General features: G+C 42.2%; 2 protein-coding genes across 2 annotated transcripts in view; both read right to left on the bottom strand.

Moving 5' to 3' along the window:
* LOC140476046 (kelch domain-containing protein 2) overlaps positions 1-3,338 on the bottom strand; it is a 38,737-nt gene extending 35,399 nt beyond the window's left edge. Inside the window, exon 1 of the mRNA XM_072567991.1 lies at positions 3,243-3,338. Coding sequence (XP_072424092.1) covers positions 3,243-3,313 — 71 coding nt within the window. The 5' untranslated portion in view covers positions 3,314-3,338. The remainder of the gene's footprint in view (positions 1-3,242) is intronic.
* Positions 3,339-6,745: 3,407 nt separating this feature from the next.
* The window catches only part of tmed8 (transmembrane p24 trafficking protein 8), a 30,944-nt gene continuing 18,248 nt past the window's right edge, over positions 6,746-19,441 (bottom strand). The window contains exons 4-7 of the mRNA XM_072567829.1: positions 18,155-18,263; positions 14,362-14,512; positions 11,447-11,734; positions 6,746-7,907 (exon numbers count right to left, since the gene is read on the bottom strand). Of these exons, the coding sequence (XP_072423930.1) occupies positions 7,693-7,907; positions 11,447-11,734; positions 14,362-14,512; positions 18,155-18,263 (763 nt within the window). The 3' untranslated portion in view covers positions 6,746-7,692. The remainder of the gene's footprint in view (positions 7,908-11,446; positions 11,735-14,361; positions 14,513-18,154; positions 18,264-19,441) is intronic.

Genomic DNA, 19,441 nt, shown 5'->3' with positions numbered 1-19,441 from the left:
GTTTCACACTCTCCTTTTCAACAATACGGTCCCTCTCGTTCGTAAATACTGAAGAGAAGTACTTGTTCAAGACCTCTCCTATCTCTTCCGACTCAATACACAGTCTCCAACCACTGTCCTTGATCGGACCTACCCTCGTTCTCGTCATTCTCAGGTTTCTCACATACGCATAGAATGCCTTGGGGTTATCCTTGATCCTATCCGCCAGGGATTTTTCATGCCCTCTCTTAGCTCTCCTAATCCCTTTCTTCAGGTCCCTTCTGGCTATCCTGTATCCCTCCACTGCTCTGTCTGAACCTTGTTTCCTCAACCTTATGTAAGCCTCCTTCTTCCTCTTTACTAGACATTCAACCTCCCTCGTCAACCAAGGCTCCCTCACACGACCATTTCTTTCCTGCCTGATCGGTACATACATATCAAGGACACGTCGTATCTGCTCCTTGAAAAAGTCCCACATTTCCACCACATCCTTCCCTGACAGCCTATGCTCCCAACGTATGCTCCTCAAATCCTGTCTTACAGCATCGTAATTTCCCTTCCCCCAATTGTAAAAACTTCCTTGTTGTGTGCACCTATCTCTCTCCATAACCAAGGTGAAAGTCACAGAATTGTGGTCGCCATCACCAAAATGTTCACCCACTAACAAGCCCACCACTTGTCCCGGTTCGTTACCGAGTACCAAATCCAATATGGCCTCCCCTCTGGTTGGACAATCTACATACTGCGTTAGAAAAGCTTCCTGGACACACTGCACAAACACCGCCCCCTCCAATCTACTTGATCGACTGGCTCTAGACTGGGTGCAGAGGAGGTTCATTAGGTTGGTTCTGGAAGTTGAAGGGGTTGGCTTATGAGGAGAGACTGAGCAGACTGGGATTATATTCATTGAAATTCAGAATAATGAGGGGGACTTTATAGAAATATATAAAGTTTTGAAGGGAGTCGATAAAGTGGAAATAGATAGGATGTTTCCACTGGTAGGTGAGATTAGATCAAGAGGGCATGGCCTCAAGATTAGAGGAAGCAGGTGGAGAACTGAACTGAGAAAGAACCTCTTCACCAGAGTGTTGTAAATCTATGGAGTTCCTGCCCAGGGAAGTAGTTAACACTACTTCAGTAATCGCTTTTAAAAGATAAGGCAGATTTTTTTTTGAAAACTAAAGGAATTAAGAGATATAGTGAAAATGCAAGTAAGTGGAGCTGAGTCCACAAAAAGATCAGCCATGATCTTACTGAATGGCGAAGTAGGCTCGAAGGGCCAGATGGCCTACTCCTGTCCTACTTCTTATATAACAATAACTACATCAGACAAGCAAGCCACCAACATACATGAACACCAACTAGCCACCAAAAGACCTGACCCACTCTCACTAGTATTATACAGATGAAGAAGGACACCACTGACTGGGACATCACATCGATCCTAGGACAGACTAAACAGAGACTTGCACAGGAATTCCTAGAGGCCTGGCATTCAAACTGCAACTCGATCAATAAATACATCGATTTGGACTTCATCTACCATCCATTGAGAAAAAGAACCAGAAATGTTATCACCCACCTTAAGAAACCAAGACACATTATTAGACAGTCGGACATAATACCAGCACTTCACCAGAGTCTCACTGATAACGTTATCTAGTATGGTGATTTAGAAAGCTCCCCAGTTATATGAAGCAAAGAATAGAGTTAAAAGCAAAATAAGGTATAGATGCTAGAAATCTGAAATGAAAACAAAGTATACATTTAATGGTAAGGTCCTGGGGAGTGCTGCTGAACAAAGAGACCTTGGAGTGCAGGTTCATAGCTCCTTGAAAGTAGAGTCGTAGGTTGATAGGATAGTGAAGGCGGCGTTTGGTATGCTTTCCTTTTTTTGGTCAAAGTATTGAGTCCAGGAGTTGGGAGGTCATGTTGCAGCTGTACAGGACATTGGTTAGGCCACTGTTGGAATATTGTGTGCAATTCTGGTCTCCTTCCTATCGAAAAGATGCTGCGAAAATTGAAAGGGATCAGAAAAGATTTACAAGGATGTTGCCAGGGTTGGAGGATTTGAGCTATAGGGAGAGGTTCAATAGGCTGGGGCTGTTTTCCCTGGAGCATAGGAGGCTGAGGGGTGACCTTACAGAGGTTTATAAAATCATGAGGGGCATGGATAGGATAATAGGCAAAGTCTTTTCTCTGGGGTGGGGGAGTCCAGAACTAGAGGGCATAGGTGTAGGGTGAGAGGGGAAAGATATAAAAGAGACCTAAGGGGCAACTTTTTCACACAGAAGGTGGTAAGTGTATGGAATGAGCTGCCAGAGGATGTGGTGGAGGCTGGTACAATTGCAACATTTAAAAGGCATTTGGATGGGTATATGAATAGGAAGGGTTTGGAGGAATATGGGCCAGGTGGGACTAGATTGGGTTGGGATATCTGGTCGTCATGGACGAGTTGGACCAAAGGATCTGTTTCCATGCTGTGCATCTCTATGACTCCATACTGGAGAAACTCAGCAGGTCTAGCAGCATCTGTAGAGAGAGTTAGCATTTCAAATGCAATATGATTCAAAATTCTGAAGTGTTCATTTGTTTCTCTCTCCAAAGATATTACCAAACCTGAATTACTCCAGCAATTTCTGTTTTTGTTTTAAAAATAGGATTGCACAGACATACAGTCAAAATTAATTTAAGATATGGAGACAGCATCACTCTATCAAGGGCAACAAGAATATCAATACAAACATTCAAGAATAAATCATTCCCACAAGAGGGAAGCAGAATAGGAAATAGCAGCCAAGTGCCAACAAGTTTAGATTTTCAGCAATGTAATGGGATATACCCAGGATGGCCAGGAGAAAGTTAGTAGGAATATCTTTTGCTAAAATATTTGCCTGTTAAGATAAGAAGTAGTGATGCAGAGGATGTAAACAGGACCTTGTACTCACCCATGTGCATCTACCACTGGAGTACAGCCTCCTTACCTACACAGCAAGAACCTACTCCAGCTCTATCTGACTACAGTCCACTGCTTCTCCCATTGTAGTAAAATTTAATTTACAGTTTCGATCGAAATGAAACTGCCACAGAAACACAAACTTCACAACAAAGGATATGCATTGCTTTTTTTAAAAAAGAAAGACAAATTTCTATCTTTAAACAGGCTGAGAAATCTGAATTGAAATGTTTGGTGATAGGATATGAAGTTTGTTAGTGCCATGCGTCTCCATCCTAGTAGTTTGATTCTGCCCTGTCTATTTTACCTGACTAATTGCTGAGGTGGCTCAGTGAGTGAGCACAGTAAATAAAACTCCATCCTTCCCTCCCCATTCATCCGCACGTGGTTCAGCTACTTGCCGCCAGATTCAAATCTCCCGCTACCGCGCTGCACCACGGGACCTCGCCCATTGGCGGCCGAGTCACAACCGGTGCGGTGACGTCACCTACAAGCCCCGCCCCTGATTTTGACAGAAGGATTTCCGGAAAAAGTGATGTTCCCATTCAAACTATTTATTATCAGTGACATTCCAATTCATTATCCCAGGGACATTCCAATTCATTATCCCAGGGACATTCCCATTCATTATCAATGATTCCAATTCATTATCCCAGGGACATTCCCATTCATTATCAATGATTCCAATTCATTATCCCAATAATTATCATAATGATTCAAATTCATTAACCCAGTGACATCCCATTCATTATCCGTGATTCCCATATATTATCCCAGTGATTCCCTCTCGTTATCACACTGATGCATTATTTGCCATTATTCCAACAATTCCTACTTGTTATCCCAGTGATAGCATTATCCCAAGTGTGATGCCTATTCATTATCCCAGTGATTACTTCTCATTACATCAGAGATTCCATTCATTATCCCTATTTTTCATAAGCCAAGGGAGAGATTGTAGCAGTGTTGCAATGTTACTGAACTAGTAATGCAGAATTCCTGATGAAGGGCTTCGACCCAAACGTCGATTTTCCTGCTCCTCGGATGCTGCCTGACCTGCTGTGCTTTTCCAGCAACACATTCTCAACTCTGATCTCCATCATCTGCAGACCTGTCTCCTAGCAATGCAGAAGCCCAGGCTGATATCCTGAGGATAAACGTTCAAAACCTATTGTGGCAAATGATGAAATTTCAATTCAATGTAAATCTAAACTTTAAAAAAAACTTTTTAAATTGTTTTACTATTGAATCAATCAGATTCACCCACTAGGGAAAGAAGTCAGCTGTCCTTATCTGGTCTGTTCCACGTGTGACTCCAGATCCATAAGCAACGTGGTTGATCATTAACAGCTATCTCAGTTCAAAAGGCTATAAGGGATGGGTAACATATACTTACCCAGATAGCAACAGTCACACCAACGCATAAATTCTACAGAATTCCCATTTACATTTCCTGTGACCTCATTTTCTATTTAACTCTCATTCACTACCCCAGAATTTCCATCCATTATTTCTGACTTCCAGTCATTATCCTCGAGATTCCCACTCATTAACCCAATTCTGCAAATTGTCTTCATAGATCATAGACATTATCCTCAGCCTCCTTCAGGGAATCAAACATTGCTTGCACAGATCTTTCCTCAAAGACTCTGGTGGTTTCACCTGATGGATCATTGCTGGAGCTGCTGATACTGATTGGGAAATTCTGGCTCTTAAAGCAGATTTCCAGCCTTATTACAAATTTAACTAGCAGTGAAAGTTAAAAACAGACTCAGGGAATGAGACCCAATCCAGGAGTATGAGGTTTAATTGTGGGTGTGGAGGGGTTGTTCCAGTAACCAATTTTAATAGGGTACGATTGATAAAAGCATATGTTATAGATTCATTGGGAGGCAATGGCGTTGTGGTATTGTTAGTGAATTACTAATCCAGAAACCCAGGTTAATATCCTGGCGATGGAGGTTCAAATACCAGATGGTGGAATTGAAATTTAATTAAAAATCTGGAATTATGATGGCATCATAAAACTACTGCCAATTGATGTGGGAAAACTCCAATGATTTATGAATGCCCTTCAGAGAAATCTGATATCCTTAACTGGCGGCTTATCGATGTGCAGAATACACCTCCTGCAAGGGCGATGGAATAGATTGAAGAGTAACTTCCTAAAGGTAATTCAATAAAACGCAAAAGGGCAATATTTGCTAGATTAGGATAAGAACAGAGAAGGAGGACTAATTGAATAGCCTCCATCAACAGTCAACACAGGTACAATGAAAGTGCTTGGAGAAACTCAGCAATTTTTGGTGGGGAGGTGGCGAGGATCCATCACCTCGTTTCAGTGTTAAACCTCTTATGGGTTTCACTGCTACACCTCCCTGAAAACTTTTTAACATTAACGAAAGAATAGCTATTGCTAGTGTGTAAATAATGGCTAATATAGACTGCAATTGGCCAGGTATAATTACAAAACTAGGTGTATTTGCAAGCAATGTTTTTGATTGATAAATTCTTGATGTCACAAGGAATTAACGGCTACGGGGAGAATCCGGGTAAGTGGAGTTGAAATGCCCATCAGCCATGATTGATTGACGGAGTGGACTTGATGGGCCGAATGGCCTTACTTCCACTCCTATGGCTTATGGTCCAAATGGCCCCCCCTTCAATGTTACAAGTTTCTCTGAATGTGAAATTCTAAATCATAATTCCCACAATATTATCTTTGTTGGACGGGTTTTGGGGGACAGGTGGGGTGCGGTGTTGGACGGGGTTGGGGAGCAGGGGCAGGGTGACAGGAATGGGGCCAGGGCTCGTGCATGTTGTGCTGTTGCTAGACTCCTGAATAGTGAGCAGACTTAAAAGGAAGCTCCAAGCCTCGGAGGAAAGGCATTGAATCAACTAACTGAATAATCAATTATCCAAACGAAATACTGCCCACCAATCTCGGTCAGATATTTGAGGTTCCCCTGTAAAAGGATGTTGCCAGGGTTGGAGGATTTGAGCTATACAGAGAGGTTGAACAGGCTGGGGCTGTTTTCCCTGGAACGTCAGAGGCTGAGGGGTGACCTTATAGAAGTTTATAAAATCATGAGGGGCATGGATAGGATAAATAGACAAGATCTTTTCCCTGGGGTGGGGAGTCCAGAACTTAGAGGGCATAGGTTTAGGGTGAGGGAGGGGAAAAGATATAAAAGGGACCCAAGAGGCAACGTTTTCACACAGAGGGTGGTATGTGTATAGAATGAGCTGCCAGAGGAAGTGGTGCAGCCTGGTACAATTGCAACATTTAAAAGGCAATTGGATGGGTACATAAGTAGGAAGGTTTTGGAGGGATATGGGCCAGGTGCTGGCAGGTGGGACTAGATTGGGTTGGGATATCTGTTCGGTATGGACGGGTTGGACCGAAGGGTCTGTTTCCATGTTGTACATCTCTATGACTCTAATTGCCAGATACAAGCAGTGATTCCATCTGCCCTCTCTGGTGGCTGTGAAAACCCTCATGGTAATGTTTGAAAAAGGGCAGGGGAGCTCTCCTTTGTACCCTGCGGCAATATTTACACCTCCGCAAAAGAATTAAACAGATTATCTGGTTATTATCACAGGGCTATTTGTACAGGGTAACAATGTACAAACTGGCTGCCCTGTTTCCTACAGTGCAGTGGCTGTAATTCAAAGACACTTCAGCAGGTGTGAAGTATTCTGTCTGTAGATTGGGGATCTGTGAGCTTTCTTTTGCAATCAAATTTCTTTAAGAGTTTTTCTTCCTGCCACTCACCCCAGCCGCATTTCACAGAGCTTACCCTTCAATCATTTTAAGTTTACATTTTTCTATTTATTTATTTTTCCAGGCAGTACACAGAGTACAAAATATAATTGTTTTGTGAAGGCTGCAAATGATATTCATTTCTCTCAACTTCATCACGTTCTGTCTGACATCCCTGCTCAACTTTTCCAGATTCCAGTGATTGCAATGTGATTTTAATAAAAGAATTACCAATTAACTCCTTTTTTTTTGAGGAGAGGGTTGAGGGAGCAGCAGGTGACTTGTAAACACTGGAATGCAACTGCAACGTGCTGAGAAAACAGTACAGAACAAGCCCAAATCAGATATTGCACAAATAAAGGCAGTGTAGCTTGGGTCTTTAAACATATACAGTGATCAGGTCAGAAGTCACATGACACCAGGTTATACTCCTATAGGAGTATTTGAAATCACAAGCTTTCAGAGTGCTGCTCCCTCACTTCACCTGATAAAGGAGCAGGCCTCGGAAAGCTTGTAACTTCAAATAAACCTTTTGGACCATAGCCTGGCGTCATGAGACTTCTGACTTTGTCCACCCCAGTCCATCACCAGCACCTTCACATGATGGATATACAGTGATAGATTTACAAAGTAAGCACATAGCGACATTAAAACAGTGAAAATAAATCTTTAAACATAAAATGATATTAATGTATACATATTATATATAAATTCAGTTGTACCAAGAACACAACAAGTAACACAAAAACAATACTGTGAACACAAAACAAACAAAGAAGATGCATAAAGTGCCACATTTGTAAGAGTTTGGAGAGCTCGTGGGGTTGAATGTTGGGCACATTTGCTCCAGTCAGATTTTTGTAAAGAAAAACAATTGCCAGAGAAAGAAAACAAGAGGCTGACTCGGAGAGAGAGAATCTCTGGAGGAATGGGACGTGAATTCAGTCCCCTTCCCCAGGGATGGGCTGCTGCTGCTGCTGCTACGGCTGCTTCTTCAAGAGCTGTAGTTGACCTGGTAATAGAGGGTTTTGTGTCTCCAGATCGAGTAGGAATTGTCAAATTTGAGCAGGTAGACTCCCTGTCCCGGGTACTTGTGACTGCCGGACTGAACCTCCAAGTGACTGTCCTTTCGGTATACAGGCAGGATCTCCTCCAATTCAGACCGGAAGAAATCTTTCCCTCTCTCGATATCTCCTTGGACTGGGGGTGCTGAGGAACAACGCATGAAGATATTAATAGCAGCGCCAGACGGAGGGACAGGCAAGAAATGACAGGTCCACAGGGAGCTCATATATCGAAAGGTGGATATTGGGGATGAGGAGGATGCACATGCATAAATACATCAGCTATACCTGTTGAGCATCATGCAAGGCTAAATGAGGCTGGGAACTTAGGTGAGAAGAGACCAAATAACACAGGGAGCCAGAAAGTCCATTCCAAAGATCAGAGCGCCACATGCGCCGCGCTGTGTCCGGGGGTCAGCGCCGGGCTGTGTCCGGGGGTCATGAGTAGTACTGCAATTTTGAATGTGTTGAATTTCAGTCGTTACGTTAAATCAAGGTTTGATCTTTTCTCTCAAATTCAACAGTTTTACTTTCAGCACAAGTTCATTAGCTATGAACATTTTGGGAAGCCCTGAAGCAAGAAAAGGCACAACAGCTAAGAGTCTATTTTTCTGATATTTTGATTTCTCCAAGGATATGAAGGACACTGGCTGCACAGAAACACTGCAGCTTGAGAACTGGATTAGTTCAATGGTAAATTCAGGCCCCTCTCTCCCTTGTTTGGAGAAGGGAAAAAAAATTCCTTATAGCCAGCTACTCTCCCCACAAAGTTCAAAGTGGGGGGGAAATAAAATATCTTCTGAAACAGTGAAATGTGAATTCTCAACCAGTGAATGAAAGACTGAGAATTGGCACTTGCACAACTTTGTATCATCAGTAAAGATTCAGAAAGAATCCAAGACAGACAGCTTTTTTAATTGGTGAGGGAATTGAGGGTTATGGGGCAAGGGCAGGGAATTGAGGGTTATGGGGCAAGGGCAGGAAAGTGGAGAGAATTGATGGGCTAAAGCATAAATTCCTGCTCTTATGATTTTATAGTCTTAAGAGAAAAGAACTCATTGAAATTTCTGATCTAGACCAGCGGCAGAACTCACTCACTCTGGCATTTTTTTAAAAGTCCCATTTCCTACACTCAATGTTTGCATCTTATCTCTTTGAATGTCTGTAAGAATGGGCATTTTAAGGAAGGGATGGAGTTAAAGATTAGTAAATTCAACTCCAAGTTTTTGCCACTGGTTAAAGATTTTTAATTAAAATAAATTGTTATTCAAAAAAAAACCTGATGTGCATATTCTTTTAATCTGAATTAGATAGTTTGGTAGAATGAGGCAATTCAGTGGAAGATTAAATTTACACTCCAGGAATAGCAGGGCTTGAATTCCAGTACATTACCCCAGTTCTTCATAACAACAGGCACAATGTTCCAATTGTTCCCAATGGGAGAGAACATTACAGTTTACAAAACTTATCTGGCTATAAAGTTCATATTCTTGCACAATTCTTTCAAAACTCTTGGATAGAAACCATCTTGTTCTGAGGATTTGTCTCAGTTCAGCTCCATTATAGGACCAGTAGATGATCATTTATCCTCAAGCTTGTCCTGTTAGGTCATTCAACAGGATCATGGCTGATCTTCTACCTCTATGTCATTTTCTTGCACTACCCAACATCTTTAATAGTTAGAAATCTATCGATCTCTGCATTCAATATAATCAATGACTGAGCTTCCACAGTTCTAGGGACTAGAGAATTCCAAAAATTCACCACCCAAGTGAAGAAATATCCCTCCCATCTCAGTCCTTATTCTGACACTGTGTCCCTTGGTTTGTAGATCATCAATTAAAGCTACTTTCCATGGTCTAGCCTGATAAGCCCTTCTAAGACTTAAATGTTTCACTAAAATCACCTCTCACTTTACCAAATTACACAGAAAACAAGCCCAATCTTCATTTCTATTAGTATGAGAACTTGATTGAGTTCCTGTTCTGATTCAATATCCCTCCCTAACGGGTCAATCTAAGCAGCATCACCTTAACGGGGCAATTAGGGAGGGCCTTCCCATACTGAATTAAAATTTAAAATGTGTTCATTGGAAAGTCTGGCATTTTGAGTTCTTTCTCCCCTATTCAGTGCATGCATCTCCTCCCTTAGATCAACAACATCGTCTTTACCAACTTTAATGAGGCTCACTATTCAGCTAGTCAAACAGTACAGGCTCTTCAGCCCATCAAGTCTGTACTGACAAAAACTACTGTATATACATGTGTATAGGTCGATCTCACAGTCATAGATATGTACAGCATGGAAACAGACCCTTTGGTCCAACCCGTCCATGCCGACCAGATATCCCAACCCAATCTAGTCCCACCTGCCAGCACCCGGACCATAGCCCTCCAAACCCTTCCTATTCATATACACATCCAAATGCCTCTTAAATGTTGCAATTGTACCAGCCTCCACCACATCCTCTGGCAGCTCATTCCATACACGTACCACCCTCTGCGTGAAAAGGTTGCCCCGTAGGTCTCTTTTATATCTTTCCCCTCTCACCCTAAACCTATGCCCTGTGGTTCTGGACTCCCTGACCCCAGAGAAAAGACTTTGTCAATTTACCCTATCCATGCCCCTCAACTTTATAAACTTCTATAAAGCAGTAAAAACCTATCTTGGTCAAAAAATCTCATTTTCCATATATCTCATGCATCCCGTACTCCCACTGGCCTCCGGGGCAGGACCATTTTTTCTCAAATCTCCTTTAAACCTTTTGCCTTTCCCACTATTCCTGACCACTTCTTGAGAGAACAGTCAGCATTCTAAGCCCATTAAGGTATTTGTGCACTGTTCCAATAGTTATTTTTTGCCATTTCTACTCTTACATCCCTAAATCTCTCTGCTCCACAGATATGTGCTTGCTTATCATTTAGAAAACACTAGTCTATTTGTACTAAAGTAGCCCACAGCACATGACAGTGGATTTTGTTTGCCTCAGTTATACCCACACAATGTCCTTTCGAGATAGAAGTTAAAAGAATGAACACAAGCAGCATCAGAACTGGAATAAACAGAGAATGAAGGAGAAACTCAGCTGGTCTGGCAGCATCTGCGGAGAGAGAAACAAAATTAACATTATGAGTCTGGTATTGTTCTCCTGTTAGAACCGAAGATTGTTTTTGGAGGGCGTGGGGTGGGTGAGGAAGACAGAGAGAGGAAGGATGAGGGAGGTTTGCTAGTTTGGTAATTCACATTATTCTAAGTATTACCCAGAAGTACTTGATTTACAATGTTTATGGTTGAAAGAGGAGAATTAAAAACTGAAAATAGCAAATGCTGAAAATCTGAAATAAAAAATGATACTATAAAGACAACAGATCTGTCAGTAGTTTTCTCTGAATTGAATAAATGAGTGCCAGCGAGGAAGCTGGAACCGTGTGGATCAAAGACAAATAAAATGTAAAGGAAACAAAGAAAATGGCAAAGTGGGAGAGACAAAGCATTTGAGAGAGAGTGAGCGAGTGAGAGAGAGTGAGAGCACAAGTGAGAGAGTGAATTAATGGTTAAGCATATGTGCCAGTATTGGGGGAAGAGAGAGAGAAAGAACAAATAAATACATGCATGAGAAATGGTGGGTGCTGTGTGCGATGGGGAGATATTCTACATATTAATCATTCACAAAGCCCTTCTTACCTTCTGTCTCTTCCTCGTCCTCTTCATCACTTGACTCGCTAACCAGCACCGTAATCTCTGTGTCGGTCACAGGAGTCCACTCAAAGTACACCCCAAAGCCAATATCATAGGTGTCTGTGGCAAAGTCCCAGCAAACAGAGTTACCCTCAGGGTGGGTGGGAACTCGCACTGTCACTACATTCCCACGGTTCACCTTCATCACCCCAGCCTTTTCCCTCCGGATCTTCTCTTTGAACTCGTTCAGCTCCGTGGAAATCCAGGTGGCAGCAGCATCAATTACAGGAACAACTGCAAGGTAAGCAGAAATTCAGGAGCTGGTCATGCTTCAAGATGAGATGGTCTTCTGACAAGTCCTAAACTCCCATACTGACAGCTTTCATGGCCTTTTACATTACAGTCTAATGCTTTGTAAGAAACAGTTACATATTGTTATACACAACTAGCATAGTTTAAAAATTAATCAATCAATCATTCTCAGAATGTGGGTTTGACTGATAAGGGCAACTTGAGGTGGTGATGGTGAACTACCTTCTTCAACACAACCCAATGTCTACCTCAGCCATTTTACAGGGTAGTTAAGGGTCAACCCATTGCTGTGGATCTGGAGTGATGCCTAGGCCAGACCAAGTAAAGATGACAGACTCCCTTCCCTAAAAAGGATATCATTTAACCAGAATGGATTTTTATAACAATCTATTTACAAGTAATTAATTATTAAAAAATATGTTATAAGTAACTGAATTACCCAGCAGCTATGAATGACTTTGAAATGACGTGTCTGGATCACAATCCAGTAACAGAATCATAGCTCAAAGTTTGAGAGAAGATTTGTAGCTCGGGTGCTCATTGTTGTGGTTCTGTTCGCTGAGCTGGGAATTTGTGTTGCAGACGTTTCGTCCCCTGTCTAGGTGACATCCTCAGTGCTTGGGAGCCTCCTGTGAAGCGCTTCTGTGATCTTTCCTCCGGCATTTATAGTGGTTATAACCACTACAAATGCCGGAGGAAAGATCACAGAAGCACTTCACAGGAGGCTCCCAAGCACTGAGGATGTCACCTAGACAGGGGACGAAATGTCTGCAACACAAATTCTCAGCTCGGCGAACAGAACCACAACAGAATCATAGCTCTCAAACCCACGACATAGCAACAAGCAAGACCCAATGCTACACATTCCAACTGTGCCTTGGATTGTAGGTAGCTTCCTACTGCCTTCTCAAGGGCAACTGGAGATGGTCAATAAATGATGGTCCCAACAGCAATACCCATGAATGAATCAAAAAAAAAAGTGCCAGATCTAAAAGAGCCTGATCCACAGTTGGATTCAAAACATATTGTCCTTGAATATTATGGCCCAGTCACCTGGTGGACGAGCAAGGGAGAGGGGGCAAGAGGAGCTGGCCAATTAGCAAGGGAGTGAGAGGCTGCTGGGTTGGAGAGTAAACCAGTGCCAATGAGCAGGCTGGTGACTGTGGGCAAATAGACACTCAACACTATCCCCATCATACACTCAAAGAACATGTACAGAGTTAGGAACACAGTAAAGCTGCCTCTACTCTTAAACACTTTCAGTGTTGAAACTGCATTAGATCTGTAGCATCCAAAATGGATCAGTGTTAGATAGAGTAAAGCTCCCTTTACACTGTCTCCACCAAACACTCCCAGGACGGGGTCAGTACTGGGTTAATACAGTGTAAAGCTCCCTCTACACCTCTATACAGTGTGGAAACAGACCCTTCGGTCCAACTAGTCCACGTTGACAATGTTCCCAAACTAAACTAGTCCCACTTCCCTGCGTTTGGTCCATATCCCTCCAAACCTTTTCTATTCGTGTACTTGATCAAATGTTTTTTAAACTGTACCCACATCTGTCACTTCCTCTGGCAGTTCATTCCACACACAAACCACTCTGTGTAAAAATGATGCTCCTCATCCTTTTTAAATCTTTCTCCTCTCACCAGAAGAACATGTCCCTCAGTTTTGAACTTCCCCCCACCTTATGAAAAAGAGCCTTGCTATTCACCTTTTCTCTGCCCCTCATTATTTTTTCATCCCCTATAAGATTACCCTTCAACCTCCTATGTTCCTGGGAAATAAATCCCAGCCTATTATTAAACCTCAAATTCACCTTTTCCCAGCAACATCCTGGTAAATCTTTTCTGAACCCTCTCCAGTTTAATAATATCCTTTCTATAACAGGGTGACCAGAAGTGCACATAGTACTCTAGTACCAACATCCTGTATAACCTCAACATAACGTCTCAACTTTTATACTCAATGGTCTGAGCAATAAAGGCAAGCATGTTAAACACCTTTTTAACTGCCCTGTTGACCTCTGACACAAATTTCAAACACTTATGTACCTGAACCCGGAGGTCTCTCTGCTCTACAACACTACCCAGGTCCCTGCCATTAATTGTACAAGTTCTGCCCTTGCAATACCTGGCATTTATGCAAATTAAACTCCATCTGTCATTCCTCAGCCCATTAACCCAATTGATTAAGATCTCTTTGTAATTTTAGATAATCTTACTCACTATCTACTATATCACCAATTTTGGTGTCATCCTCAAACTTACTAACCATGCCTCCTATATTCTCATCCAAATCATACATATAAATGACAAACAAAAGTGGAGTCAGCTCAGATTCCTGTGGAACACTACTAGTCACAGGCCTCCAGTTCAAAAACAACCGCCCACCATCACCTTCTGTCTCCTATCATGAAGCCAATTTTGGATCTCACCCTGAAGCCCACGTGATTTAACTTTACTACTTAGTCTACCATGCAAAACCTTATCAAAGGCTTTATTAAAGTCCATGCTCCATCAAACACTCCCAGGACAGGGACAGCACAAGGTTAGAAACTGACAGAAACCTTCTCTCCAATCTTCTTTCTAATTATTACTTGCACTTACCTCTCCCAGGACCTTCTAATGGATCAGCTGGTAACTTTTCTGGCCCCCCATGGTCAGACTGAATGATCACAGAATCACTGCTGACTTTACGAACCCGGTATGCAGCAAGTGCTGTTGCAGTTATCTCACACCCTTTATTATCCTTAACATCCTGAAGGATAACATGAAAAGGTCCATTAAAAGCTGCATGGAATACTTTTACAATCCAACTCAAAACATCCAAGAATTAGCTCACTTCATAACATTCTTTCCAAAAGCTAGAAAATTCTAGAAGCCACGATAATCCACCTTCTGGGACAGGTCCTAAAAATAAGCTACCAGGAGGAATTGTACAAATGGTAATGGAGATAATAATGGGACCCGAGGGGCTGAAATCTCCACAGCCTGATGCTTTTTATTCCCAGGGTATTAAATAAATCACGTAATGAAATTATTGAAGTGTTGATCACCATTTTCCAAACTTTGCCTTGATTCAGAAATTCTGCCTTTTGAATTTGGAATAGTAAACATCACCCCGGCATTTTAGAACATAGAGCGAAATCACACAAGTACCGATATGTCAGTTTAACATTAACATTAGGGAAGTTAGCCCATCAGGGATCAAGAGTCTGAAAATTCACAGAAGTAGTGATTTAACTTGGATTTACAAAGTACATGACATCTCAGAATAGGAGATGGTGTATCATCCATGGATGCTTGCATAATTCTAGTCTTCCAGCTATGGGAAAGATGTTGTTAAATTTGACAGGTTTCAAAAAAAGACTTACAAGGATGTTGCTGGAGTTGGAGGGTTTGAGCTATAGGGAGAGGCTGAACAGGTTGGGACTTTTATCCCTGCAGCGTTGGAGGTTGAGGGGTGACATTATAGAGGTTTATAAAATCACAACAGGCCTGGATAAGGTGAATAGCCAAGGTCTTTTCCCCAAAAACTAGACTGCATAGGCTAAGGTGAAAGGGGAAAGATTTAAAAAGGACCTGAAGTGCAACTTTTTGACGCAGAGGGGGTGGGTGTATGGAATGAGCTGCCAGAGGAAGTGGTGGAGGCTGGTACAATTACAACACTTAAAAAGACATCTGGATAGGTATATGAATAGGAAGGTAAAAACAATGACTGCAGATGCTGGAAAGCAAATACTGGATTAGTGGTGCTGGAAGAGCACAGCAGTTCAGGCAGCATCCAACGATTTCGCTGCTCGTTGGATGCTGCCTGAACTGCTGTGCTCTTCCAGCACCATTAATCCAGTATATGAATAGGAAGGATCTAGAGGAATATGGGCCAAATGCTGGCAGATAGAACTAGATTAAGTTAGGATATCTGGTCCAACGTTGGACCAAAGGGTCTGTTTCCGTGCTGTAGGACTCCATGAGTCAGGAGTGTGGAAACCATTCCCCCAGACCATTAGCCTGGGCTGGATTACTGGTCCAGCAACATTACCATTAAGCTATGGTCTCCCTCGTTATTAATTAGGCTCCTCATAAGATTATGAGCAAAACTGCGACACAACATTGGAGCAAACTCTGCAGCAGGACTTTGAAGGTAATTGGGCTTTTGGGAGTTAGATCAAAGATGACAGAAGCTTTCTTTGACAGGAGTTACTCATAAAAGTCTTGGCTTTTGTTGTAAATGTTTTAAATGAATTAACTGTGTTATGAACTCATGTTTACAAATGGCAGAAGTTGCAACCACAGTAAGTTGTATAGATAGAATCAGAAAATATACAGTGATGTTCCTCATGGTTCAGGACAAGGAGCAGTGCAGTTTTTGATATATATTGACTTGGACTTGGGGACCACGTGCTTTATAAATAGAAGCACACAGTGAGAGTGTGAGAAAGTTATGTTAACCTTTTATAAAATATCACCTTGGCACCATTTGGAGGACTGTGTCCAATTGGGAACGCCATTCTTTCGGAAGGGCTTTGCAAAGAACATAGAAAGGACTTTACTCAATCAGTTCCAAGCTGGGGGGTTAGTTATATGGGGAGATGACAGAAACTGCGGCTGGTCTCAGAGGGAGTTGGAGTGAGGTTTTTGAAATCATGACATGTTTAGACAAGCGTAAATGAAAAGGAACTGTTGCCAATGGAAGGAAGATTGGGAACTAGATATCACAAACTGGGAGTGACAGAACATTTATTACAGCAAATAACATTAATTTACAAATACCTAAAGGAATTGGATGTAGGTTTGCTCGCTGAGCTGCAAGGTTCATTTCCAGATGTTTTGTTACCCTACTCGGTAACATCTTCAACGGGCCTCAGGTGAAGCAGTGCTGAAAATTCCTACTTTCTATTTATATTTGGGTTGGTGATGTCATTTCTTGTGGTGAAGTCATTTCCTGTTCCTTTTCTCAGGGAGTGGTAAATGGGGTCTAACTCGATGCGTTTGTTGATTGAGTTCCAGTTGGAATGCCATGCTTCTCGGAATTCTCGTGTGTGTCTCTGTTTGGCTTGTCCTAAGATGGATGTGTTGTCCCAGTCGAAGTGGTGTCCTTCCTCATCCATATGTGAGGATACTAGTGAGAGAGGGTTGTGTCTGTGTGTTTCCTTTGGTTCTCAAAAGGTTCTCAAAACCACTTTTAAACTAGGCATTCCCTTGTCGCCTACGGATGAGAAGAGCAAGTGCAGACTCAAAAAGCCAAGCAACTTCTGTTCCATGATTCTAAGGGACATACACTAACTAAGTAATTGGACAAAGCTGTGACAGATGGTCCTCATTGCACAAGTGTGTAAACATTTTTGACTTTGAATCCAACAAAATTAAACCAACATTTTCTTCAGAGAGAGACTGGAGCTGAGGAGGAACAAGTGGATTTAGGCAAGCAAATACATAAATCACCAAAAATTAGCCTAATAGCCCATCCACCAAGAGGGCTGGCATACATAACATGGAAAAATGATGCTTCCATTGCAGAGCTCAGAACTGGGCACTGCTTTCAGAAAGGTTATGCCTTGGGAGAGGCTACACTGCAGATTCAACACAATGATTCCAGGAATAAAGATTCAATTACACACACTGATTGTACAGACTGGACCCATATAGGCCAGATGTCCAAAATCTGCAGTCTGAGAAATGAAATTGTCTGAAAACTGAATTTTTTTTTTATCCCCATCAAGAGGTCTTGGCACCACTCTTGTAACAGGGTAAACAGTCCACACAGGACCTGAGCCCATTGCAGCGCTGTAACATCTGCTCTGGTCTTCAGGAGTGAAGAGGAAGTACTCGGGAGGCCTGCGCACTCTGAAACCCCTCTCCCTCAAAAAGGTTGCGGAGGCTGAGGGTCAACAGGAGCTCTCAAGATTCAGAAACAATGTTTCTTTATAAAAGGAATGTGATTTAATGTGGAACACCAAGATCATGGGAGATGCTACAGCAATATAAACCTTGCTTTGAAATTTCGTTGCTGTTATAATGTAGAAATGCAGCAGACAATTTGTACATAGAAAGTCCCACTAACAGCAATTGGAAGAGAGCCAGATATTCTATTTTTAAAAATGCTGGCTTTAAACATTGATCAAGGCGACAAGGGAATGCCTAGTTTAAAAGTGGTTTTGAGAACCTTTTACATCCAACTGGGAAAGCAGAAGGAGACCCAGTTTAACATTTCATCCAGCGCCTCTAACAAGTTCCCACTCCCTCAATACTGTGCAAGCAATGTCAGATGAGATTCTTGGCTGCAGTCTCTGCAGTGGGCTTGCACACCTGCTTGGCTGTTCCATTAAGTATTGAACTAAGAATCATACTGAGAATATGAGGTTACGTAAAGAAAGTTACATGGGATCAAAGTACACACCTGTTGTAGTTGCTCATCTTCTGCCTCCATTGTCTGGCCCAGTGGAATTTTGGAACTTTCTGTAGAATTGCCTTGTGTTTCTTCAGTCACCAGCCTTGCATTCTGTGGTCTCTCACAAGAAAAACACATTCTTACTCAAAAATATTAAACTCAACAGTTGCTGCACCCTGCCTGCATTCCACCTGACCTCCTGGCATTGCAGAGTGCCAAACAAGAATAATTTACAATTCTGACCCAGGACCATAGAATAAGTGCAGCCCTTGGTGTGAAATGGAGATGGAGATTCAGAAAAGCCTAAGGGTTTAACTCACACTCTGCTCAGAGAGATGATTGCAATTGTGCAGCCAAAGGAAACAGGTCTTGAGCTACAACTATTTGGAATATCGTGAGCAGTTCTGGACCCTGTATGTAATGAAGGATGCATTGGAAGAGGTCCAAATGAGGTTCACAAGAATGATCCCAGGAAGGAAGGGTTTGTCACATGAGAACTTGAGGATTCTGGGTCTATACTCGATGCTGTTGAGAAGGATAAAGGGGCTTCTCATTGTTTTATTCTCTCAGTATTCTGCAAATTTCAAAAAAACTGTGGATGCTAGAGATCTGAAACAAAAACAAATTGCCAGAGAAACTCAGCAGGTCTAGCAGCATCTGTGGGATGAAAACAGAGCTAGCATTTTGAGTCCAACTCCATGTCTGAACAACTCAGACACGTGCCCGAATTCAAAAGGCTGAAGTACAAGTGAAACCCAAATCTACAGACATGGAGTGGAATCTGGCCACGAAAGTGAAAGGCATTGGCAACAAGTCAATGCACCCATCCCTAGTAAATAATATTTTAAAAAACAAGAGAGATACTGGCTGCTGGGAGTTGCACAATTCTGCTAATTAGAATGTAACAATCCTCCCAGTGACTACTCTCAAAGGGGCTGATCCTTCAGCCAGTCGAGAGAACATTGCCATAATTACAGTAAAATGGAGTAAATTAGCATCCACTTAAACAGCTCATTGCACGCTGTCACTTTCAGAAGCACATCTGCTACCACATTGCCCCTTCTGGCTATATTATGTCTCCCACCATCAATTAACCCCAAGACGACAACATTCCTCAATCACAGCTGAGGCTATTCTAGTGAGCAACACAGAATTTTTCCACAAACTCCTGCATGCTCAAATACAGAATTCAGCTCAAATCCCCTACCCTGTTATCTCTTTACACCTGACTGCGTGCAACAGATCTCTTGGGTGTACAGACTTACTTGGGGTGGGGCAGGAATCTCAGTAACTTTA

The sequence above is a fragment of the Chiloscyllium punctatum genome, chromosome 4 (genome assembly GCF_047496795.1).
Source record: "Chiloscyllium punctatum isolate Juve2018m chromosome 4, sChiPun1.3, whole genome shotgun sequence".
NCBI classification, from domain to species: Eukaryota; Metazoa; Chordata; class Chondrichthyes; order Orectolobiformes; family Hemiscylliidae; genus Chiloscyllium; species Chiloscyllium punctatum.
This window is presented reverse-complemented; position numbering and strand designations above follow the sequence as displayed.